The sequence below is a fragment of the Rhipicephalus microplus genome, chromosome 6, assembly GCF_043290135.1.
Source record: "Rhipicephalus microplus isolate Deutch F79 chromosome 6, USDA_Rmic, whole genome shotgun sequence".
Lineage (NCBI taxonomy): Eukaryota > Metazoa > Arthropoda > Arachnida > Ixodida > Ixodidae > Rhipicephalus > Rhipicephalus microplus.
This window is the reverse complement of record NC_134705.1, coordinates 79,138,223-79,164,404: the sequence shown is the minus strand read 5'-3', so window position 1 is coordinate 79,164,404 and position 26,182 is coordinate 79,138,223. Positions and strand designations below refer to the sequence as shown.

Genomic DNA, 26,182 nt, shown 5'->3' with positions numbered 1-26,182 from the left:
CTATCGTAGGAACCGCCGACGTTCCGTGCGCCTGATCATGGAGGGACCCACACGATCCTGCACCATTCCCATACGTGACGTCCAGGACCATTGAGCCTCCACCTGGTCACCTCGAATGGTGGAACCGTCAGCGCTTTTCCAACGACCCGCGGCTTCTGTTCCGGTCAACACGGCGTCGTTCTCGGCAGACGAGGTTCTCCTCTATCTCCGGAAGTCGGAGAACACGGCTCCCGGTCCCGACAGATTGACCTACCACCACTGGAGGTCCGTCGACCCGGAGGCCCGCTTCCTGTCTGCTCGGTTCAATGCCTGCATTCACCACCGTCGCACCCTGGACTCATGGCGAACGTCGCGTGCGGTCCCGATTTACAAGAAAGGTGATCCCTCTGTCTCGGGCAACTGGCGACCGATTGCACTCGGCTGTACTGCCTCCAAGCTGTACACCAAGTGCCTTGCGTCGCACCTGCAAGCTTGGATCATGGATCACCAAGTCTTGTCAAAGTGCCAGAAAGGCTTTCTCCTATATGACGGCATCTTCGAACTGAACTACCTCTTCCAACACCGCATGGACGCAGCCAGAGCCGATGGTACGAAGTTTTGCGCAGCTCTTCTGGACTTCGCAAACGCCTTCGGGTCCGTGCCTCACCAGGCCCTCTTGGACGCCCTCCGTGGTTCCGGTGCCGGAGAGACGTTCACCGCCCTCATCGAGGACCTTTACCTAAACAACCAGACTGTTATCGTTGCTGCAAAGGGCACAACAGAACCGGTCGTCATCTGCTCGGGTCTACGCCAGGGCTGCCCACTCAAAGGGTTGCTCTTCAACCTGGTTATAGACCCTGTGGTTCGAGGCGTCCAAGGTACAGGCGACGACCACAACATCCTCGCCTATGCCGACGACCTGACGCCCCTGTCCGACTGTCCTGCCGTCCTCCAACAACGCATCGACATGGTCGAGACGCTGGCAACACCGCTCGGGCAATCCCTTAACCCGAGCAAGTGTACGACCCTGCACCTCAGTGGCGTCACCCCAGTCGGAATGCGGCCAACCGTCTTCCAGGTCTCCGGCGTCCCGGTCGCTGCTTTGAGCGACTCCGAGCCGCTCCGCTACCTCGGACGCTCGGTGGGTTTCCGCCTTCTACATCGAGTGGGGACCAATGTCATTGACGACACCATTCGCAATGCCACGGCTATTTTCTCCTCCCTATTAGCTCCCTGGCAGCGTATTGGCGCCCTCAAGACATTCATGTTCCCCACCCTGAACTTCTCCATGAGGTGCGGCGTCTTGACAAAATCTGACTGGCACCGCTGGGACCTCGCCATCAGGCCCATGGTCAAGTGAACTCTCTACCTGCCGGTTAACGCCTCAACCAACTATGTCTACGGGAGTGCCTCCGGAGGAGCTACAGTGATCCCCGTGGCAGCGGAGTTGTACGACATCTGCCATATCGACTCCGCTTTTAAGCTCCTCACGACTTCGGACAACTCGCTACGGGAACTCGCCCTGTCTGACGCATACGAGCTCGCCTCCACTCGTCTCGGGTGGGAGATCCCCCGGTCCGAGCTGGAGGCGTACCTCTCTGGCGATCTACAGGTAGTCCACTCATTACCCGCAACCCAGCTGCGCAGCGTGTGGACCGAGGCCCGTAAGGCGTCCCGACGGTTACAAGTTTCGTGGTCCCTGCGACCGGACCACGTCACCGTCACCTGAGCAGCGCAACGCTTCTGCCCACACAAAGAAACCGGGTCATGCAAACGCTACGCGACGTGCTGGCCCACGTCTGGGACAACGCCCTCCACGACCAACCAAACCAGGGGAAGGTGATGGCATGCGTGTCGGCGGATCGTGCGAGCTCCCACTACACCACGGAAGCATTCACGCACTTCGCCGACTGGCGGTTTATCCACCGGGCGCGCCTCAACCTGCACCACTGAACGGCACCGTCATGTGGGGCCCACCTGACCGAGACCAGCGCTGCAGGGTCTGCGGCTACGCAAGGGAGACGCTACCACACGTGCTATGCCACTGCATGATGCATAGCGCCATTTCCCTGTCGCGGCACAACGCGGTGGTCTCGCCCCTTCGCACGGCTGCTGCCCACGACTACACTGTAGCGTTCGAGAAACGGCCAGTTGGCGACACTGGATTGCGTCCCGATCTTGTCCTGGTTCGCGGGGAGGAGGCCCTGGTGATTGACGTGGCTTGCCCGTTCGAGAACACACCGGAGGCCTTTACCAACACCCCAAACGACAAGCTCGCACGCTACCAACCCGTCACCGACTACCTGCGTCGCCGCTATCAGAAAGTTACTGTGGCCGCCGCCATCGTCGGGGCTCTCGGCGCTTGGGACCCGGCCAACAACCGCGTCCTCCTGTGCCTGTGCTCCCGCAGCTACCTGCGTCTCATGAAGAAACTCTGCGTGAGCGAGGTGGTGGCAGCGTCCCGCGCCATCTACCACGCGCACGTGGGACATGGACGCAGCTAGACGACGGCTGACCCATACAAGACATGCCCTACCACGTCGCCACTTCGCCTGGCGCCTGCCGAGAATCCTGGTCCGCCCGCTGCTGTTCCGGTGGTTCCTGCGATGTCCAAGCCATCCAATGTCCTGGTGTCCCAAGTGCTACCACCCGTGTCCGGACTCCATCTGACTATCCCGGTGCTACGTACAGGCTCACAACAATGTCTATGGCAGACTCAAGACCTTCCATCTCTTGTCAATAGCATAATACAGACTCAAGACCTTCCATCTCTTGTCAATAGCATAATAAAGATACACTCTGTTCTTATCAGCTTAATATATGATACGGATCCTATTTGGATCCAAGATATTACACTTATTGTGATGCGGCAGAGTGCTTGAAGCTTGCTTCACCTTCGCCACGGGTTGGCCCGGTATTGCACTACCTCCGGGATCAGCCCACTCACCCCCGCAGGGGTGAGTTCGACATTAAACTCAATGAAAGAGTGTTCGGATTTACCAAGGATATCATGGTAAACGGCGTGGGTGCGGCGAGTGTCTGACACGTTGGCATCACGCCACCCCGGCTGACGCGGTATTCGCGGCAGCTCGGTATTCGCATGTGGGGTGTGCGCTAGCTGTGTTTATTCACACTTAAGATTGCTCTGGGAAAATAAATGTCATACTCCAAGTTTTTTTTTACATCCCTACTCATGTTATTGAATCTACTGAGTAATTTATGATTACTGTTTCAGAGAAAAGCTAAAAGTGTGTTAGTGCCAAGCTATTTCCGCCTTTCGGATTCACCCATTTCGGAATGAAAAACAAAACAGCTTCTAGAAAATGGGTGTTGATGTTTCTGTTTACAGCTGCAGCGACAAGCGAAGGCATTTTTATTTCACATCTTCACGCGACGTCTTAACATGAAGACGCGTGCTCTCGCCACGTCTACGCATCTGCACTATTCCCCATCACAAATTAAAATCGCAAAGAACGCCACAGGACCCACCACGCACACACCTGCAGTACGGTGGAGCGGCAGAGCCCCGATGTGCTTTTCCTGTGTCCACTGACCTGGGCTCCAGCTTTGAGTTTCAGCGGTAGCTGTAATTCGTTGCCACGTGGTCAGCTACCTCACTGGCGCCCTCAGCCATCGCATTGTTGATGAAGATATGATGATATGTGCGGTTTCACATTCAAAAACCACCATATGATTATGAGAGACGCCGTAATGGAGGGCTCCGGAAATTTCGACCACCAGGGGTTCTTTAACGTGCACCCTAATCTGAGCAAACGAAAATGCAGCCTTTGCAGCGGGATTCAATCCCACCACATGCGGGTCAGCAGCCGAGTACCATATAGCCACTAGACCACCACGGCTGGCATCGCCTTGTTGATCACACACTACAATTCTGGACACCATCTCATACCAGCTCATCCGCCGTTGGCTCTCGGTAGTTACGACAAACATCCTCGTACGCTCAGCTAAATCGAACTGCCAGTTGCTGGAAGCTCCAAGAAAATTGCGCACTAGACGTACGGACGCACCACGTACGTACCCGAAGCGCTGTGGAAACCAGGACGCACGAGATCACGCCCCGGGCGCGCTTTGCTGGGCTTTGCCTATGTACCCACTCATCACTCCTCACAGCTTCACTAAAGAATATGTAGAAGTCGAAGAAGCAGAACAACAAACCAGCCAATCCCTCACACTAGGTGTGAGCCACAAGTGAAGGTCAACAAAAACAAGCAACACCAACGAGTGCAGTGACGAAGCTATCGAAGTGGGGCGAAATGATCCACGAATATGGCTGCACGTTGACGCGTGGTCGCACTTGTGCAACCACGCGTCTCCCGAAGACCGTCTGTCGCGAGTCTTCTCGCACCTTGCTCAGCGGAATCCGACGAAAAGCGCCGGCGAGTACTTCTCCATTGATTTCCGCAACCACTTGACGACCGCCTTCTGCCGCCCAATGTCCGGCACGATCGACGGAGCGCCGCGCCAACGCCTCGTACTCGCCACCATAGCACTCCTACCCCTCGGAATCAGCAAACCTTGGACGTTTTCGACCACGGCAGGCAGAGCCTGCCGGCGCGTTGAACGCTTGGACGACATCGCAGCGGCATGTCGCCCACTCACGTTCCGTCACCCTCTGCCACATGACCCTTCATTCACCGGCATCAAAACGCACGCTGTAGCAGACGGTTTGCACGCATTCCCGGGTCTGCCTTTCACAGCAGGACCTTCCTCGACTTCAGTGCGGTGTTCCGCCGCGTCGGAACTTGCAAGGAATACGTTGAGCGCGCTGAAGCAGCCAAAGGCACCACCTATTTGCCGATGATTGTGGGCGTCGTTGCACAGGCGTTGCTTGGGCAGCCAGCGTAGAAGCCATGTTGGATGGGTGATGTAGTCACATTTTGCACAGTCATTTTTTCCATCTAGGCTTTGGTGCTCGAGTTGGACATGTACACATTGCATCCGTTTTTAAAACAAGTGCTGGAGCATCTCTCGCGACATGCCTGATAATGTTTGCTGGCAAGCATTTCGTGTGACGTCATGGGCGCCATCGAAAGTATGCTTGCAAGCAAGCACGCGTGGCTTCGACTTCTGGGAAAAAGAAGGTTTCAGTTTTAACATGTTTGTAAGCGAAACCAAAAGTTTCAAGCGGACTAGAGAGAAACGCAATGCAGTGAAGCCAGCGCTGCCACTGTCGGTGCACAATTCTGGTTTTGCATGGGTGGATGTCGGAATTCGCTTTGCTACTGTTTGCCCGGCTTTTGGCCAGAACTAAATACGAGGTGTGAAAGAATGGACTTTAATTACGTGCAATTAAATCGTTCGCTTCTCGGCCTTTTGACCACGGAGTCCATCGCCTTAGGAGCGGGCCTTCGCCGAGCTGTCCCCTGAGCAGCCTGCTGATCAACCTGGTGGTGGACCCCATCATCAGAGCGGTGCACGGACGCGATAGGCAACACAACATCCTTGCCAACGCCGATGATCTGACGCTGTTCGCCGGGGATCCCGCCACCTTGCAGCGCCGCCTCAACGTGGTGACGGCCCTTTCGGACCTGCTCAGGCTGCGACTGAAGCCTGCCAAGTGCCGCACCCTCCACCTGTCTGGGCGCTACCCGGTGGGCACACGGCCCACCACTTTCACCGTGGAAATCGTCCCGGTCCCGGCACTGGCGGACTTCGAAGGGCACCGAATTCTGGGGCGTCCTGTGGGGTTTCGGGTACTACCGGACCAGACGACGGTCGACGAGGCCATCCATCTCAGCAGACGGCTGCTCTCTTCCACGCTCATAACATGGCAGAGGCTGGATTCTATTAAAACCTTTTTGTATCCAGCCCTCAACTTCGATATGCGGGTGGGCCTTGCCAGTAAAGGAGAGTGGCACCGTCTGGACGAGGAGCTTCGCCCGCTGATTAAGAAGACCCTGTACGTGCTGGCAAGAGCGTCAAACGAGTATGTGTACGGGACCGCACATGCCAGCACTCCAGGGATCCTTCTTGCGGCAGAGCTCAGCGACATCTGCCGAGTGCACGGGGCCTTCAAGCTCCTGCCGTCGACCATCCTGGAGGTCCGAAGCGAGCGAGGGAGGAGCTCTACCGGGTGGTGTCCAGGCGGCTGAGGCGACCGGCGGACACGGACGACACTGAGGCCTACCTCTCAGGCGAAATGGAGAGGGACTTCTGGCAGACTGCGACCCAGCTGCAGTCTGTCTGGACGGAGGCACGCTAGACCTCCCGTCGCTCGTCCGTCGCCTGGGAGCTTCTGGACCAGGGCGCCCGCATCACCTGCGGAGAGGCTACGGTGTCTGCGCAGAACCGCAACAAGCTCATCAAGATCCTTCGGGCCATCCTCAACCGGGACCGGGACCGTTCTCTTTAGGAGAAGCCGTCCCAAGGCAAGGCGATGGCGTGTATAGCGGCGGAACCCGCCAGTTTCCGCTTCATGAGGTCCGGCCGCTACACTCGCTTCAAGGAGTGGCGCTTCATCCACCGAGCCCGGCTGAATCTCCTCCCCCTGAACGGCCCAAGAACATGGGTGCCCGCAGCTGACAAAAGGTGCCGACGCTGCGGGTACGGGGAGAAGACCCTGCCGCACGTTCTCTGCCACTGCATGCGGCAGAGCAAGGCCATGACGGAGCGCCACCACGCCATCGTTGCGCGCCTCAAGAAGGCGGCCTGGAGCGGTTCACTGTCATCGGAGAGAATCAGCAGGTCAGCGTCCCCGGCTTGTAACCCGACCTCGTCCTGGCCCGTGGTGAGGAAGCCCTGATCCTGGACGTCTGCTGTCCTTCCGACAACCGAATGCAGGCGTTCCAGGAGGCTCGGGAAGTCAAGGAGGAGAAGTACGCTCCTCTACAGCGTCATCTCCTCCAGCGGTTCCAGCGCATCTCCGTCGACGCCATCGTCGTTGGCTGTCTCGACTCGTGGGATCCGGCCAACGATCGTGTCTGCCGCAGGTTTTGCTCCAAGAGCTACCAGCGGACAATGAAGAGACTTTGCGTTTGAGACATGATCGCCGCCTCTTCGATGATATACCGTAGCCATACAGGCGTTTTGTAAATAGTTCTTTTAATCGGGAAGCGATATCGCGTTTTTATGTTATAAATTTTTATCCTTACTAAAACTACTAACACTTTTTAGCCTTTTTGTTACTTGTTTTTATTTATACACTTTTTATTGCCGTTTTTTGTTATGTTTTGTAACCATTTATGATGTGTGTACTGAGTATCAATAAAAATACTGTTCTTATCAGCTTAATTACTGAAACACTTTCATCTGCTGGCCCACGGTCGAGAAGCATTCCCTCCCGGAGACCAAGCCGCCCCGGGAAGGCGACAGTCCTGGCTGCGCCTGCCCTTTCGGAGGGGCACCTGCTGCTGCTGACCGGTAGTAACCCGTTCCTGGACGTTCGGAGTGACGGACCTGCTGACCCTGGAGGCCTTAGATGTCCTGGCAGGCCGTGGCGACCTCTGGATGCTGGACGGCAGTTGGTGAGAGTCTACCGCTCATTTCTTTGCTTGGCTCTTCGCCTGCCGCCTGCTGCATGCCTGGCCTGGTCGTCACTGCCTGCTGACGACGTCATTAGGCCCCGGTCACCGTCGTGACCGCATCGCCGTCGCTGCCTGCCACCCGGCCCAACTTGTCCTGCCCGGCCCTGCTGCTGTCCGGTCCTGCTGCCCGCCGGACCCGCCGACATGAATCCTACTTGCCCGAGTTCCGCGAGGGGTCGTCGTCCCAGGCGGCATCACGCTCCTGCCCCTTCTGGCTCCCCGGCACCACCCCCTCCTCAGCGACCTCAGCCCCGGACTCTGGATTCCCCTGCGGCGGGCGCTTCATCGCCGGAGTCCACTGCGTCGTCCTCGTCGGGAGGGGTGGTTCCGAAGCACCAGCGTCTTCACGCCCTGCCGGCCCGGTGCAACCACGCCAGCCGATCCTGGATGGGGACGTTCTTTGTGTGTACCTCCCGGCCCCGGCGCAGCTGCAGTGTCTGGTTGACGACTGCAGCATGAAGTACAGTGGGGCCATTTGAACGTGTCGCGTGCAGTCGGTGCGCCGCCACGTAGAATTCGAGCACGGCGTTCGTGAGAACGATCGGATCTACGTGTGCACGATGTGTATCTCGCCGCTGACGTCCCGGCCTTCGTACCATCGCTGTCTGGCCATGGCCACGCTGGTGCCTTCGACGGAGGCGCCCCGCCGTCGCTGTAGCGTCTGCGACGCTACGTTTACGTCGGCGCGTGGCCTAGCGAACCACCTTAGATGCCAAGTCGACCAGGCTGGGCCATCCGGCGCCACTCGTGAGAGCGCGCCTGCCCGGCGTGTGCGCCACGTCAGCAGTTCCACCGACACTTCGTCCTCCTCGTGTTCCCAGCCACCAGCAGCGCCCCGGGCTGCGCGACGCCTCAGACGCCTAGCACCTTCTGACGCCGCAACTTAGATGCGGCCCTCGTCATCTCCGGCCGCCGGGTCGGGGGCCTTTTCACCCGCGTCGATCGGCGAACCGTCTGCCTTCGAGTACCTGTCTTCCAGCGGTTCGTTGACGTCCGTGGGCTCGGCCTCCGTCCCCAGTTCGCCGGCACCATCTCCTGCCGCAAGCCTGGTCCCCTCCTAGCAGCCCTTGCGCGACGCTGGAGGCACGTCGACACCGACGCCACACATCGGGGTCCCGACGCCCGCCGGCGTTCCTGTGGACTCGCCCGTTCCCGGGTCACCACGGTCACTGGATCCTGCGTCACCTCAAAGACCCTCGTCATCTGCCAGGCAAGTCCTGGTCCCGTACGAACTCGCGCCTTCGTCGTCGTTGTATGGCGCGTCTCCCGCCTCGCACGGCTCGTCGTCGGCGGCTTCGTGCGTGGCGATGCCGCGTTTCTTCTGCACGACGACGACCACAACGCGCTCTCCGACGACATAGCGTTGTCTTTGCCGCCGCTCGATGCCGGATCGTCCCCGGTCGTTCTGCCTGGGTCCCTGGTGTCTCCGGCATCCTCCCTGTCGCCGCCCGCGTCCGTGGACGAGGCCGCGGCGGATCCTGACGAAGTACTGGAGCAGCCCGAGTCCAACTCCGCGACGCTCCAGATGCCAACCGACCACACGCGCCTCCTCAAAGACCAGGCACGCCTGCTCCTCTCTTTGTTGCGAGAACCGCCCTCTGAATAGTCATTGGCTCAATACGAGGCAGCTTGGACGCGGGCCGTCGCCTTGGCCGTCGCAGCGGTGCGTCTCCCACCGGTGCATCCTGGTCGCCAGCGCCGCCAGCCCGACCCTTCCAACGCGGTCGACATTCAGCGGCTGTACCGCCGCAACCGTCGCCGCGCAGTCTGACTTATCCTGGAAGGACCACCACAGACGTGTGACATCCCGCTGGAGGACCTACAAGATCACTGGGGGCCCACGTGGTCGGCCCGTCAAGCCAACTATACCCTGCTACTCGGACGTGATCCGGCTCCGGCGGGTGTCGACACGTTGAACTTCTCGACGGACGAGGTGTACGGGGGCTTATGCAAGTCAGAGAACACGGCTCCCGGTGCAGATCGTTTAACCTATCACCACTGGCGAACGGTCGACCCAGAGGCACGGTTCGTGACAGCGTTGTTCTACGCCTGCCTCCACCACCGCCGAACACCGGACTACTGGAGAACGACGCGGACCGTCCTCATCTTCAAAAGCGGAAATCCGCAAGTCCCGACGAACTGGCGGCCCATAGCCCTCGGCTGCACGGCATCGAAGCTCTATGCCAAGTGCCTTGCAGCCCGGCTTCAGGCCTGGATGATCGAACACGTCGTGTTGTCGAAGTGCCAGAAGGGCTTCCTTCCGCACGACGGCGGGTTCGAATCGTAAAGGGTGTTTATTGAAGGACTCAGCAAGCGAGTGGTAGCTCTAAAGGAAGGCAGGCGAACCCAGATGACGGTGCTTGATCGCCGATCTCGTGCCTTTTTCTTGTGCTGATAATAGCTGACCTGATGGTATCAACGTCTTTCTTATTCACTACAATTGCTCCCGGCGAAAAAGTTGAAGCCATCCTGGCGATCTAACACGTGGGGACAAGCGGGTCAAAGTACGGCTTCAGACGGTTTACGTGAACGATATCACGTCCACGCCGACGACGGTTGCTCGGTGGCGTGAGGGGTTCAATGGCGTAGTTCACGGGTGAAGTACGCTCGACCACGCGGTAAGGACCATGATAATTGGAGAGTAGCTTGGGTGATACACCAGGGGCGCAGGGCGGTACATGAAGCCATACGAGTGCTCCAGGAACGAACGTTGGTGCACAACGATGGTCGTCGTCACGGATCTCCTTCTGGCGCTGTTGGTCGGATGTAGTAAGCCGCTTGGCTAGCTTGCGGCACTCTTCTGCGTAACTAGCGGCTTCCGAGACAGGCTTGTATTCGGAGGAATCTGGCGAGTATGGCAGTAAAGTGTCGATGGTGTGTGATGGTTCGCGACCGTACAGGAGAAAAAATGGGGAAAACCCGGTAGTGACTTGCGTAGCGGTGTTATACGCGTATGTAACAAATGGGAAAACGGGGTCCCAGTTTGTTTGATCAGAAGTGACATGCATAGCGAGCATGTCCCCCAGAGTACGATTAAACCGCTCAGTCAAGCCGTTCGTCTGTGGGTGGTAGGCTGTACTCTTCCGGTGAATTATATGGCACTGTTGAAGAAGTGCTTGTATTACATCGGAGAGGAAAAAACGCCCTCGGTCACTGAGGAATTCTCGAGGAGGACCATGACGAAGCACAAAACGATTGAGTATGAAAGTTGCGACGTCTTGTGCTGCAGCTCTGGGGAGAGCAGCAGTTTAAGCGTACCGTGTTAGATGATCCACTGCCACGATAGCCCATCGGTTGCCTGCCGTTGTTAATGGTAGTGGTCCATTGAGGTCGATTCCTACTCGGTCGAATGGGCGGTCTGGGCATGGAAGTGGCTGCAATGAACCTGTTGCAGGATGTGGCGGGCTTTTCCGCCGCTGACATTCGTGGCAGCTGCGAATGAACTGGCGGACGAAGGTAAACATTCCGCGCCAGTAATACCTTTTTCGTAGGCGCTCGTAGGTCTTGAAAACACCGGCGTGAGCACAATGCGGGTCGGAATGAAACGACGCGCAAATGGTAGAGCGCAGCGTTCGGGGAATGACTAAGTAGCCATTTCCTACCATCTGCTGAATAGTTGCGCCGGTACAAAAGGCCATCCTGAATACTGAAGTGCGGAGCCTGGCGGCGCAGGGTTCGAGTGGTTGGAAGTGTCGGTGCCTCGGATAACGCGTCAAGAAGCGAAGCGATCCACGGGTCATTGCGTTGTGCAGAAAAGATGGTGTCCTCGTCAAGCGCTGACAACGTGTTGTCCGAGGAAACAGATGCGATGTCCGGGGATAGGGGAGATCGTGACAGTGCATCAGCATCGGCATGCTTGTGGCCGGAACGATATACCACGCGAATGTCATATTCTTGAAGCCGAAGAGCCCAACGGACAAGACGATCCGATGGATCTTTAAGCGAAGATAACCAGCATAATGCGTGGTGGTCCATTACTACATCAAAAGCACGGCCATAAAAGTATGGGCGGAACTTGACAAGCGCCCAAATTATCACCAAGCAATCCTTCTCGGTGACGCTGTAGTTTTATTCAGCCTTGGTAGAGTTCTGCTGGCGTAGGCGACGACATACTCGGCGAATCCAGGCTTGCGTTGCGCGAGAACCGCACCGAGGCCGACACCACTGGCGTCGGTGTGGACCTCAGTTGCTGCCGTAGGATCGTAGTGACGCAGTATTGGTGGCGAAGTGAGGAGACGACGAAGGGTACAGAAGGCTTGGTCACACTCAGAAGACCATGACGAAATATCAGTGGTGCTGCCTATAAGTTTGGTCAAAGGCGCAATGATAGAGGCGAAGTTGCGCATGAACCGGCGAAAGTAGGAGCATAACCCCACGAAGCTCCGTAACTGCTTCATAGTCGTTGGTTTGGGGAAGTCGGCGACTGCACGTAACTTAACCGGGTCTGGAAGTATACCGTCCTTTGATGCGACGTGCCCGAGAATCGTAAGTTGCTGAGCAGCGAAGTGACATTTCTTGAGGTTGAGTTGGAGCTGAGCATTCTTCAGGCACGTGAGGACGTGTTTGAGGCGCTCGAGATGTGTTCCAAAGTCTGGCGCAAAGACGACTATATCGTCGATATAGCAGAGACAGATTTGCCATTTCAAACCCCGAAGAACCGAGTCCTTCATGCGCTCGATGGTGGCAGGCGCATTGCAGAGGCCGAAGGGCATGACATTAAACTCATACAGACCGTCCGGTGCCACGAAGGCTGTTTTTGGTCGATCGGCATCTGGAAGGGGGACCTGCCAGTACCCTGAGTGCAAATCTAATGACGAAAAAAACTCGGCACCTTGTAAATTATCAAGGGCATCGTCAATCCTGGGTAAAGGATACACGTCTCTTCGAGTGATCTAATTTAGGCGCCGGTAATCCACGCAGAAGCGAACGGAACCATCCTTTTTTTAACGAGCACTACAGGTGAGGCCCATGGACTTGTGAAGGTTGAATGAGGCCACGTTGCAGCATATCGTTCACCTGTTCGGCAATAACTTGGCATTCCGCCACAGAAACACGATATGGTCGCTGTCGTAGTGGCGCATGGGAGCCGGTATCGATGTAATGTAGAGTGGTAGAAGTGCGGTTAAGTGAAGGTTGAACAACATCGAAAGATTCGCGGTACTGGTACAGCAGTTGGAGGAGTTCAGATCGTTCAGATGGTGACAGTCCGTCTGCGATCGCCAAATCGAACACTTTTGAAGCCTGTAGATGAGAGTGGTTAGGAGCACTGACGGCGGCTAGGTAACTTTGGGATGATTCTTGCGGCACGGTAAAAATTTCTCCGTTATCAATGGGCTGTACGCATCCATGAAACTCGCCTTTAAGCAGTTTAATGGTATGCGGAAAGGGATTGGTAAGGCAGAGAGCACTGGCTCCATTAGAAATTGAGAGGGCTGAATAAGGGAGCAGAAGTGGTTGCCGACTTAGAAAGAGGCTTGATGGCTCGAAAAATGCTACTTCATCACGCATGCCGTCGGAGACCACAGGGAGCAAAACAGCTGTTGTCGGTGGAATGTCAGTGTCTTCTTTGACTACTAGCTTGTGCCTGGCTTGATTAGTGTGGCCGTAGGGCTGGTCGAAGAACGGAAGCAGTTCAAGTTCGGAACGGGCACAATCTATAACGGCACGATTACGGGATAGGAAATCCCAGCCAAGTATGATGTCATGAGAGCACGAGGAAAAGACGATAAACTCAACAATGTAGTGGTACTCCGAAATTTTGAGTCGGGCAGTGCAGGTGGCTATAGGTTGAACAGGTTCTCCATTTGCTTCACGTAAGAACATATCAAGCGGCGTGGTCACCTTTCGGAGCTTGCGGCAAAGTTTGGCGTCTCGTGCCTTTTTCTTGTGCTGATGATAGCTGACCTGATGGTATCAACGTCTTTCTGATTCACTACAGAATTAACAATATCGTACAACGCAGGCTCGACACCGCCTGATCGGGAGGCCCCGACCTGTGTGCGGTGCTCTTGGACTTTTACAACGCGTTCGGTTCAGTCCCGCACCAGGCCTTGCTCGACGCCCTGCGTGGTGCTGTCACTGGCTCCGTGTTTACGGAGGTGATCGGCGATTTGTACAGAGACAACAGCACCTGTATCTTGGCGGCGGAGGAAACTACCGAGCCGATCCCGGTCCTGGCAGGGCTACGTCAGGGCTACCCACTGAGTAGAATCCTTTTCAACTTGGTGATCGACTAGGTCATCCACGCAGTGCAGGGTGGTGGTTCCGACCACAAGATCCTCGCCTACGTGGACGACCTGACTCCCCTGTCCTCGACTCCACACAGACTTCAACAGCGCAGCGATCGGATCGAGACCCTCGCCGCGTCCCTGGGCCTGTTCTTAAACCCATCCACGTGCGCATCCTTCCACCTGGTAGGATCTACACCTGTGGGGATGCGCCCGACGGAGTTCAAAGTCTCGGGCGTCCCCATCTCGGTACTGCGCGACTTCGAGCGGCAGCGGTACCTGGCACGTCCCATTGGCGTCCGGATCCCCTCCGGCTCCGGTTCCGTCGTCTAAACAGCCGTCGCCCAAGCCCGGGCGATCATGTCGTCTATACTGGCGCCGTGGCAGCGACTGGATGCCCTCCGGGACCTTCGTCTACCCGGTGCTCAACTTCCCTATGCGAAGCGGTGTCCTGTCTACGACAGACTGACGCCGACAGGACGACGCCATTCGGCCGCCGGTAAGGCGGACGCTTTACCTGCCCACCAACGCGGCCACGAACGACATTTACGGTTCCGCCTCCGGTAGAGCCGTCTGGGTCCCGGTTGCGGCGGAGCTTAGCGACCTCTGCCACATCGACTCTGCCTTCAAGCTTCTGATGTTCCCTGACACCGAGCTACGGCAGATGGCCTTGGACGACGCTTACGCAATCGCCACTGCCCATCTCGGCTGGGAGGCCACCAGCGCGGAGCTGGAGGCCCTCCTTCCGGGGGTCGCTTGGAGATGGGTTCCGGGTCCCGGCCACCCAGCTGCGGTCCGTCTGGACAAACGCCCGAAAAGCGTCTTGCCGTTACAAGATCGCCTTGACCTTGAATGCTGGCAGCATCCGTCTCACCTGCGGCGACGCCACGATCACCCCACAGCACCGGTGTCGCGCCATGCACACGCTACGAGAGGTGCTGGCCACTGAACAGGACCGCGCCCGGCACAACCTCCCCAACCAGGGGAACGTGCTGGCCTGCGTGGCGGCTGATCGCGCCAGCTCTCACTTCATGAGAACGGGCACCTTCACCTCCTTCGCAGACTGGCGGTTTGTGCACATGGCCCGCCTCAATCTCCTAACCCTCAACCGTGCTCGCATGTGGGATGTTTCAGAAGGACCAGAGAGACCGCATAACCGATACGTCTTCGGTTTATTGTTGACAGAACAAAAAAAAAATGTGCAGAGCGTGACCCTGGCTGCTTCTTCTTCCTCGCCTCCGAGCTCCATCTTCAAATCTGTTTTCTACATCTTCCCGCCGGCTAGATTCAACCGAAGCAACCTTCGAGAGAATACAACAGTTGAATCGGCCTCTTGACTAATTTTCCTTCAGGTGTACGAAGCAAGCATGTTCTCACTAGTCCATCCTTGCCTGGAAAAATCTTTTCGATCTTGCAGAGTTTCCACCGAGTTCTTTTTCGCGCTTCTCCAAGCAGAACTACATCTCCTTCTTGTACATTTGCGTGACGCTCTGTTTTTCTGCTGGCACACTTAAGCTCCCTCAGGTACTCCTTTTTCCATCTGGTCCACCATGTTATCATAGCCTGCTTTCTTGCACTCCAGTAATTCAGCAAACTGTATTCTCCGAGTCTGTTTTCTTCCTGCTTGTTCATTGCTTGCCTGCCTCCTATAACGTCCGCCGGTGTGATGGGTTGTGGTTCGTTAGGATCGTCATACACATAAGTGAGAGGCCGGTTGTTAAGTACTCCTTCTGCTTCAACAACCACAGTCCGTAGTTCTTCTTCATCCAAAAGTCGAACACCTATAGTTTTTGCCATGGATGTCTTAAAGCTTCTGATCAGTCTTTCATAAAATCCTCCCCACCATGGAGCTAACTCTACAATAAACTTCCATTTTATTTTCAGGTTACTGGTATACTGTTGAACCCTTTCATCTTCCATCTTTAATATCTTGTTCATCTCTTTCTCAGATTTTTTGAATGCTCTTGCATTATCACTGTAAATAGTTGTACACAATCCTCTTCTAGCTACGAATCTTCGGAATGCTTGTATAAACGCTTCTGATGACATCCTCTTGACCAACTCCAGTTGTATGGCTCTTGTTACTGCACACGTAAATATCACAATGTAAAACTGTAACTTTTCCGCCTTTCTCCTCTCGAGCATTTAGCGGTCCAGCAAAGTCTATACCAACAGTGTCGAATGGCCTCGTCTGTGTAATCCTGTCAGCTGGTAGAGGTGGAATTTCTTGTGCCATTGGTCTAGAATTGAATCTCCTACATGTGATGCATTTCTTTATCACATATTTCACCATTTGTCGGGCACGCAGAATCCAAAACTTCGTTCTTAGATGTGTCAATGTTGCCGCAACGCCACCGTGCATTGTTACTTGATGCGCGTTTAGAACTAGGAGTTCTGAAAAGTGACTTTCTCTTGGTAAAATAATAGGATGCTTCTCATCAAAGCTCAAATCACTCCACTGAAGCCTCCCTTTTACTCTCAGGACACCTTGATCATCTTCGAAGATGTTCGTGCCGTACAGATTCATGTTGTCATATATTCGTGTCACTGCATTTTGTAGCGTTTTCTGCTCCTGCTTTATCAGCACAAACTCTGCCTTGTCCAATTCTTCTCCTGTCAGCGAACCTGTTTTCCTTTCTTTTCGTCGGTTTCCTATATAACGCATCACCCACGCGGTAACTCGTAACGCTTTCTTGTATGATCCAAATCTGCTCACATCAATTATCTTATCTTCACTCGTGGTGGTAGTTAAGCATGCCACTGTCTTTTCTTCGTCTTTGTTGTCATCACTGTCCGATTCATGTGTGATGTCATAATCAGGGGTTTGTTTTTCATTCTTGATCCACGTGGGGCCTTTCCACCATAATTCACTGTCCAGCAAACGTTTCATCTTCATCCCCCTTGTCATAAAATCCGCAGGATTTTCATCACTTTTAACCTAACCCCATTGACTCTCATTGGACTTGCTCTTAATTTCTGCTGCGCGGTTGCGAACAAACAGATCTTTCGTCTTGTTTGACTTTATCCAGCATAACACAATTTGAGAGTCAGTCCAGAATTTCACATTTCTCAGTTTCCTGATGAAATGCTCGGTTATATGACTGGCCAATCTGACTGATATTGTGGCCGCCAACAACTCCAATCTTGCTAATGTGATCTTTTTGATTGGAGCGACTCTACCCTTTGCAATGATTAAATTTGCTTCATTGCTTCCATCGGAGTATTCTGTTACAATGTATGCTACTGCTCCATATGCCATTGGACTCGCATCGGAGAACACGTGCAGAGTCGATGCTTTCACTTCAGCTTGTCTGTTGTCATAGCCTCTGTTAACGGTGAAGTCATCTAAGTGCTGAAGCTCCTCCGACCAGTCCTTCCAAGTTGATCTATGCTGGCTTGGTAACGGGTCATTCCATTTCAGTTTATCCATCCAAATTTTTTGCAGCAATATTTTTGCTCTGACTGAAAATGGTGTCAAAAAACCTAAAGGGTCATATAGCTTTGCCGTGTCCTGCAAAACCTGTCTTTTTGAGAGTTGTCTCGTGTCCTTGTCATTTCGCCATGTAGTGTCGGGAAAGCTCAACACGTCGTCTACGAAATTCCATTTCAGTCCCAAAATCTTGATTTGTCCCTCTTTTCTTATCCCTCGATCCAGATCCTCTCCTTCTTCATCAAAGTGTTTTCTTAGCTCGGCGTCATTTGAAATCCATTTTCTTAAATTCATTTCCGCATAGCGAAAAATATCTCGTGCTTTTTTGTATATCTTTGTCCATGTCGAGTATTCGTCGGCTCCTAGTAAAACGTCATCGACGTAGATTCCTTTCCGGAGTTGCGCCACAACTGCAGGATATTTTTCTTCGAATATATCCAAATGTCGATGAATCGTGGCCGCTAGAAGGAAGCTACTTGGTGTAGTTCCGAAAGTAACCCTCGTCATCCTCCACGTTTTTATCTTCGGGGTTGGCATATCTTCGCTGGGTATTCTTTCCCACCATATGAATCGCAGTGCGTCTCGGTCCTTTTCATGTATCTTGATCTGCAGGAATGCTTTTTCCACGTCGGCTGACATAGCGATCTTGTGATGTCGAAAGTTCATCAGCAAGCTTGTGATGTCGGGGTTTAGGTTTGGCCCCTTTTCCAAGTTGTCATTTAAGGATTCACCTGGATTCTGGCTTGACGATGCGTCAAAGACGATCCGTATTTTTGTTGTTGTTCGGTCCTTCTTGATTACTGCTTGATGCGGCATGTAGTATACAAATTTGTTCTGTATATCGGATCCAGCATCTTCTTCGACGTTTTCTGCAATTTCTTGCTCAAAGTACTCTCGAATAGCTTTGTCATAGGCTAGGAGTTCATCTTTATCCTTGCATAATTTATTGGTCACCTGCATAAGCCTCTTCTCTGCAATGGAGGTGTTGTCGTCCAATGTCACGTTTTCCTTCCATGGTAGCCGCACTTGGTATCTTCCTGCCTTGAACTCCATTGTTTGTCGGACGTAGTCTAGCACATGTTCATCGTTCATCTTTGTTGCTGGGTTCTCCTTGATGCCCATGTTTTCCAAGTCCCAGAATCTCTGCAGTTGGTCCGCAGTCGTGTCCGACTTGGCACTGACCTTGAGTACCATAACCGTCGATGATTTCAGCGGCACACAATGAAGTCCTACAGGACCTTGGACCGTCCATCCCAATATTGTTTCTATTGCCATTACTTTTGGATGAATCTCGCAAATGCGACCAGTGACGACAGTCCAGTAATAATCTGCTCCAATTAATATAGAAGTTTCCATATTTTTTCTTTCTTTGGCCTTCTTCTGGTTGTCATCAGCCAAACGAATTCCCATCGATCTTGCTCTTTCGTGTATTGTCAATGGTGGCGATGGTAGCACGTCACAGGATATAACTTCTATCTCCAGTGCCTCAATCGTGACTGGCTCCGAGATGGTATCCTTCCTCACGCTGACCTCGACGACTTTCATGTCTAGTTCCATCTCTCCTCCTCCAAATGATCCTACAGTAATCCTTTCGGATCTTTTTACCTTGCACGCTAGTTTTCTTGACAAGCTTTTGAGGATGAATGTCCTCTGACTCCCGTTGTCCAGCAGAATCCGTGCGTAGCACCCGCTGCCTTCTCCCTTCGTCCACGAAAAGGCTGTCTGCAGTAGTATGCACTTCTGTTCATCAGACTGCTGTGCGTGCATGTTGCAGGACTTGCTGGTGTCTAACCGGTCAGGTTGCGCGCTTTTAAGCACTTGCTCAACATCCCCGCTTTGCTGCTGTGTTGACTTTCCTGCAGGCGTACGTGGTCGACACATGGATGTCGCGTGCCTTCCCTTGCATGTTTTGCAGCGTACGTTAGCACGATATACTTAGAAATTTGGCGCAACCTCGACTCACGCAAACACTCACACAAGCACACACACTTACACCAGAGCAACACACACGACACGCAGCGCTCACTACCAACTGTTTATTGCTCCTATCTGACCTTCTTAAATACGTACATCGAAATGCGCAAAGGCACAAACTAACAGAACTGCGCCAGTAGAAAACCAATATGGCGTCACCACATCACAAGGAACATAAAAAAAAGTAAAAAAAAGTAAAAAAAGTAAAAAAAAAGGGGTTAACACAAAAAGGAGATATAATCGCTAAACCCTCGCATCAAGGAAAGATATTTCTTGTTGATGCAACACCAAAGATGGCTCGCTGACACAAATATCTTTATTCTTTTCTATATAATATGCTTCTAACAGCAAACGTGCTGATAAATTTGAGCTTCTCCCAAGAATCCTTGTATCAGAAAATCGTGGTTCACACCCACATGCGGCAATATGCGACACAAGATGTGCGTACTTGTCCTCGTTTTTCTTAACCTTTAGCGCATGCTCCCTAAGCCGGTCATTGAGGCATCGCTCGGTAATGCCAATGTACACGTTACCGCAGGAAAAAGGAATGGAGTATACAACTCCCATGGAACATTTTACGAAGGCATTCTCATGTTTTTTCACGCAACCGCGTCTCTTGCCATTGCAAATACGCGGACATAACTTGGCGGGCTTTTCTGGCGCAGAAAAGACCACAGCCACACCATGCCTTGCAGCAACCTTCTTAATATTATGGGAGAGCTTGTGCACGTAAGGCACGACTTGAAGCTTGGAACCCGAAGGATCCCAAGTAGCTCTATCCCTTTGTGTTCCACGTTTCATCTTCTGTAGTAGTGACTCGGTGACCGCGTTTAGGACCGACGAAGGGAAGCCCGCCGCCGTCAATCGGCTGATCTGTTCATAAAAACTAGTACGCATGTGGTGTGGACACGACTTAATCAACGAGGATTCCAGACATAGCGAAGCAATACCTCTTTTAACTAATTTCGAATGCGCAGAATCATACGGCAACAGCCCCTTCTTCACTCTAGGCCGGTAGACCCAACAAAAGTGTTCACCACCCCACAGTAGCTTGAGGTCTAAAAACTGGAGACAAGTCTCTGTGGGTACCTCGGTAGTGAACCTAAGTCCGCGTCCATGATCTTTAAAAACACTAAGCACATGTTCACAATAAGAACGCTGCACTTCATATGATACCTCATCCGCACGCACACTCACTGAAGTACAGGCGTCTACTTGAAAATCTAAAACGTAATTGGGGGGTGTATATGGCCCCCGCTTGTCTAAAAGAATTAAAAAATCGTCAACATATCTAAAAATCTTCAAAACCTTATTCCCCCTTAAAAATTTATCCAACGTCCTATCTACATCTGCTAAAAAAATATCAGTAAGAACAGGGGCGACACAAGAACCTATACAGATGCCTTGTCGTTGTAGATAGGGCTTGTCGTTAAAAGTAATAAAAGTAACGTTAAGATAAAATTCTAAAAGTGCTAAAAAGTTTTCAACGGATACGCCCGCATTATTCATAAAAGAAACGTCACCATTATCCTCTATGCACTGTCGGACCGAAGTCAAAAGCTTATCATGAGGTACGTTAGCACGGCATATCTTCGCCGTGTGGTGAGGTCTGGTGCATCTGAAGCACCTTCGTTCCTGTTGCAAGGCTTCTTTCTTTTGTTGCATACTAATGCTTCTTCTGCAATCTTCCGTGTAGTGTCCAGTCATCTCACAAAAGATGCATTTTTTCATCGAGGTGCTTTGAAGCGTAGATGTTCTAGTCCGCCTCATACTGTGCGGTGACTGGGTCACGTCGTATTTTTCCTCTCGAGTTTCTTCTCTGCTGCGTATATATATGTTTAAAAACTCCATAATTTCTTTCAAACTGCTCGTGCTGTTTCTTGACGCTGAGTTCGATTCCGCAGTTGCTGGTCTGTTGTCACCTTTCTTTAACTCCTTCATCTTCATCTCAATCCTCATATCCACCGGTAGCGCAGATTTTACAACAGGAGCTATCACTGTGGCGTAACTATCCATTTCCACTCCTAACGACTGCAGTGCTCGTGTGTTCACTTGCAACTTTTGGAAGAGTTTCTTCAACCCATCTACATCTTTAGGACTCTTCACTGCTTCCAAATTTGCAAGCTCTTTTATGTAGTTCTCTTTTATATTATCTTCTCGTCCGAAGGTTTCTTTCAAAAGAGCGACTGCATGCTCGTAATTCTGATCAGAAAACTGCAAGCCTTCTATGAGGGAAGCAGCCTGCCCGCTCAGAGACGCCAGAAGATAATTAAATATTTGATTCTTCGGCATATTCACTCTGTTATGCACCGATGTCTCGAACTGATGCCAAAACCTTGGCCATGCTGTTTTTTTCCCATCAAACTTGATCATTTCAAGGCGTGGCAACTTAACAAGCTCTTGCGTCTCCGAGATTTGGTCAGTACCTTGCACTGAACTCGCCTGTTCTGTGACTATTCTCGTAGTCAGTTGCGTCGCTTGTTCTAACTCGCGTAATCGCTCCTCAATTTTTGTCGTTACAGCGACGATCTTCATCTCATAATGCAAAACTCTTTCAAATTCTGCCTCCGCGCTGTCTTCTTCAATGAACGGTTCTATCTGTTCGTTAACTTGTCTTAGCGTCTGTGACACGCTCTTCATCTGGTTTAGAAGCGTCATAAGTTGCGCTCGATCGGCGTCTTCTTCTATCTTCTTATCGATTTCGCTCGTAAGCGTCGTCACATTTGCTCGAAGCGTCTTCCGCTTCTTCGATAGGACCTCTTTATTCATGCCTAAAACGTGTTGAAAGAGCTCTTGCCTTTTTTATGTGCGTCGCACACAGTCGTCGGTCGTGGTCCTTCTCTCGACGGTTAGTCCTTGAGCCAGACGCCACTGCTTCGTTCTTCAACCCGTTGTTGCGAATGGGGTTGAAGTCTCTGCGTCTGTCTTCAGATCAATCCTGGTCACGGCACCATGTTTCAGAAGGACCAGAGAGACCGCATAACCGATACGTCTTCGGTTTATTGTTGGCAGAACAAAAAAAATGTGCAGAGCGTGACCCTACCCTGGCTGCTTCTTCTTCCTCGCCTCCGAGCTCCATCTTCAAATCTGTTTTCAACATGGGATGCAACGGACGGGGACCAGCGGTGCCGCATCTGCGGGTACCTGAGAGAGACGCTGCCGCATGTGGTGTGCCACTGCATGCCTCGCTGTGCGCTCTACAAGGCCCGCCACAACGCCGTCGTGGATCACCTCCGGACCGCCGCCTCCCGCGAGTTCACGGTGGCCTTTGAGAAACAGGCCGTCGGAGACACGGGCCTGCGTTCGGATCTCGTCCTGGTGCGTGGCGAAGAGGCAATCGTCATCGACGTCACGTGCCCCTTCGAGAATAGGCCGGACGCCTTTGAGAACGGCCGTAACGCCAAGCTGGCTCATTACGAGCCGGTGGCGGCGTTTCTCCGTCACCGGTATCAGGGGGTCACCGTCGACGCCGTCATCGTGGGTGCCCTCGGCGCATGGGACTCTGCGAACGATCATGTGCTCCGCCACATTTGTTCGCGCCCCTACTTGCGCCTTTTCAAAAAGCTTTGTGTATGTGAGGTCATCGCTGCATCTCGCGCGATAAACCGAGAGCACTTACGGCAAAGCCACTAAGTGACTCGCGTCCGTGCATACTATTGCATGGAGTACTGACACGAGTGTGCGTGCTTGCCCCTTTGTGACAAATTGCTGTCCTGCCATGCGAGACTTTTCATTGTCACGCGCCGCACTTTTCTTGGCTGCGTTGTGCCATGTCCACAGTGAACTTCGTCGTGAGAACTCTCTGGCGAAAGCCATGTCTATAGTTCGAATCAATTACGTACGGCCCCATGGATCATAAATAAAAGCAATCTGTTCTCATCAGCTTAATATCTGATACGGATCCTATTTGGATCCAAGATATTAAACTTATTTTTGTGATGCGGCAGAGTGCTTGAAGCTTGCTTCACCTCCGCCACGGGTTCGCCCGGTATTGCACAACCTCCGGGATCGGCCCACTCACCCCTGCAAGGGTGAGTTCGACATTAAACTCAATGAAAGAAAAAGTGTTCAGATTTACCAAGCATATCGGTGTGAACGGCGTGGGTGCGGCGAGTGTCCGAAACGTTGGCGTCGCGCCGCCCCGGCTGACGTTGTATTCGCTGCGGCTCGGTATTCGCGTGCGGGGAGTGCGCTAGCTGTATTCATTCACACTTACGATTGCTCTGGGAAAATAAATGTTTGTGTGGATATTTCATAATTGGAGTTTTTGTTATGTTCACATGTACATACTCCAGGTTTTTTTTTAACATCCCTACTGATATTAATAAAACTACTGAGTAATTTATTATTACTGCTTCAGAGTAAAGCTAGAAGTGTGTATGTGCCAAGCTATTTCTGCTTTTCGAATTCACCCATTTCGGAACCAAAAATAAAACAGCCTCTAAAAATTGGGTGTTGATGTTTCTGTTTACAGTTGCTGTGACAAGCGAAGGCATTTTTGTTTCACATCTTCACGCGACGTCTTAACTTGAAGACGCGTGCTCTCGCTCCGTCTATGCATCTACACTATTCCCCATCACAAATTACAATCGCGAAGAACTCCACAGGACCCACCCCGCACACACCTGCTGTACGGTGGAGCGGCAAAGCCCGGCCGTCCGGGAATATATTGATGAAACTAATAGCTTGACTAATTAACCAGTTTCATTATCCTAACATGTCCACATAAATATATACGTATAAAATCAGATTATTTCTCTATTCTGAGAATAAATTCATTTATGTAAATATTTGTATGCATTGCACTAAGCACCATATTTTCCTAGGCTATCGGTAATCTTCCTGTTATAACTCCATCATTCGAAATCTGAACAGATAATTTTAAAATCACACGATTCTTGACCCATCCCCCACAGTAGGTATGCGCCACTAACAATAGGAGAACAACAACAACAACAACAAAGCCCCGATGTGCTTTTCCTGTTTCCACTGACCTGGGTCCCAGCTTCCGCCAGCAGTAGCTCTAATTCGTTGCCACGTGGTCAGCTACCTCGCTGGCGCCCTCAGCCATCGTCTTATTGATGACGATATGATGGTATGCTGAGTTTAACGTCCCAAAACCACCATACAGTTATAAGAGACGCCGTAAAGGAGGGCTCTGGAAATTTCGACCACCTGGGGCTCTTTAACGTGCACCCTAATCTGAGCACACGCAAATTCAGCCGCCGTAGCTGGGATTCGATCCCACCCCATGCGGGTCAGCAGCCCAGTACCTTATAGCCACTAGACCACCACGGCGGGCATCGCCTTGTTGATCACACACTACATTTCTGGACACCATCTCATACCAATTCATCCGTCGTTGGCTCTCATTAATTACGACAAACATCCTCGCACGCTCACCTAATTGGAACTGCCAGTTGCTGGAAGTTCCAATAAAATTGTGCACTAGACGTACGAACGCACCACGCACGAACCTGAAGCACTGTGGAACCCAGGACGCGTACGATCACGCCCCGGGCGCGCTTTGCTGTGCTTTGCCTCTGTACCCACTCATCACTCCTCACAGCTTCACTAAGCCGAATATGTAGAAGTCGAAGAAGCAGAACGACAAACCGGCCAATTCCTCACAGTGCGTGTGAGCCACAAGTGAAGGTCAACAAAAACAAGCAACACCAGCGAGCGCAGTGACGAAGCTATCGTAGTGGGGCGAAATAATCCACGAATATGGCTGCACGTTGACGCACGTGGCATTTGTGCATTCACCCGTCTCCCGAAGACCGTCTGTCGCGAGTCTTCTCGCAACTTACTCAGCGGAATCCGACGAAAAGACTTCTCCACTGATTTCCGCAACCACTTGACGACCGCCTTCTGCCGCCTCATGTCCGGCACGATCGACGGAGCGCCGCGCCAGCGCCTCGTACACGCCACCATAGCACTCCTACCCCTCGGAATCAGCAAAACTTGGACGTTTTCGACCACGACATGCAGAGCCTGCCGGCCCGTTGAACGATTGGACGACATCGCAGCGGCATGTCGCCCACTCACGTTCCATCACCCTCTGCCACATGACCCTTCAATCACCGGCATCACAACGCACGCTGTACCAGAAGTTTCGAACGCATTTCCGGGTCTGCCTTTCACAGCAGGACCTTCCTCGACTTCTGTGCGGTGTTCCGCCACGTCGGAACTTGCAAGGCATACGTTGAGCGCGCTGAAGCAGCCAAAGGCACCACCTTTTTGCCGATGATTGTGGGCGTCGTTGCAGAGGCGTTGCTTGGGCAGCCAGCGTAGAAGCCATGTTGGATGGGTGACGTAGTCACATTTTGCACAGTCACTTTTTTTTCCTTTCAGGCTTTGGTGCTCGAGTTGGACATGTACACATTGCATCAGTTTTTAAAACAAGTGCTGTAGCATCTCTCGCGACATGCCTGATAATGTTCGCCGGCAAGCATTTGGTGTGACGTCATGGGCGCAATCGAGAGTACGTCTGCAAGCAAGCATGCGTGGCTTTGACTTTGGGAAAAAGAAGGTTTCAGTTTTAACATGTTTTTAAGCGAAACAAATTTCAAGCGGACTAGAGATAAAAGCAATGCAGTGAAGCTAGCGCTGCCGCGGTCGGTGCACAATTCTGGTTTAGCATGGGTGGACGTCGGAATTCCTTTGCTACTGTTTGCCCGGCTTTTGGCCAGAACTAAATACGGGTGTGCAAGAATGGATTTTAATTACGTGCAATTAAATCGCATCGCTTCTCGGCCTTTTGGCTAGATCCAATCGTCGAGTTTGCTGTTTCTTTTCTTGGGTCCTCGCGCGAGACCCACGGTCACATCACGCTGACCTCGACCCCTGGGGTTCAAGTCTGCAAGGAAAGCTTGTGCGGTACTGGCATCTTGTACGGGCGACCGCCGCCCCTGGTACTCGTGCCTTGCTGCTCGGAGCCCACCTACACCATGCCAGGAGGAGGAGCAAGGCCCCCGGTTCACGCCTGCCATCCCGGAGTCCCCCAGCGACCCACCTGGTTCAACCAA

General features: G+C 52.8%; 1 protein-coding gene, 1 non-coding gene and 1 pseudogene across 2 annotated transcripts; all 3 read left to right on the top strand.

Moving 5' to 3' along the window:
* The first annotated feature begins 1,826 nt into the window (after positions 1–1,826).
* Positions 1,827–2,483, top strand: LOC119168589 (uncharacterized). Its single transcript, XM_037419985.2, has one exon. The coding sequence runs from the start codon at positions 1,827–1,829 to the stop codon at positions 2,481–2,483; it is 657 nt and encodes a 218-aa protein (XP_037275882.2).
* A 263-nt stretch (positions 2,484–2,746) lies between these two features.
* On the top strand, positions 2,747–2,927 carry LOC119168824 (U2 spliceosomal RNA; annotated as a pseudogene).
* Positions 2,928–22,987: 20,060 nt separating this feature from the next.
* Positions 22,988–23,176, top strand: LOC119168822 (U2 spliceosomal RNA). Its single transcript, XR_005109501.1, has one exon. It is a non-coding gene; the product is annotated as a U2 spliceosomal RNA (small nuclear RNA).
* The last annotated feature ends 3,006 nt before the right edge of the window (positions 23,177–26,182 follow it).

What these genes read in the sequence shown, in the direction of transcription:
- LOC119168589 (XM_037419985.2), top strand. Translation starts at nt 1,827, where the DNA reads ATGCGTGTCGGCGGATCGTGCGAGCTCCCACTACACCACGGAAGCATT.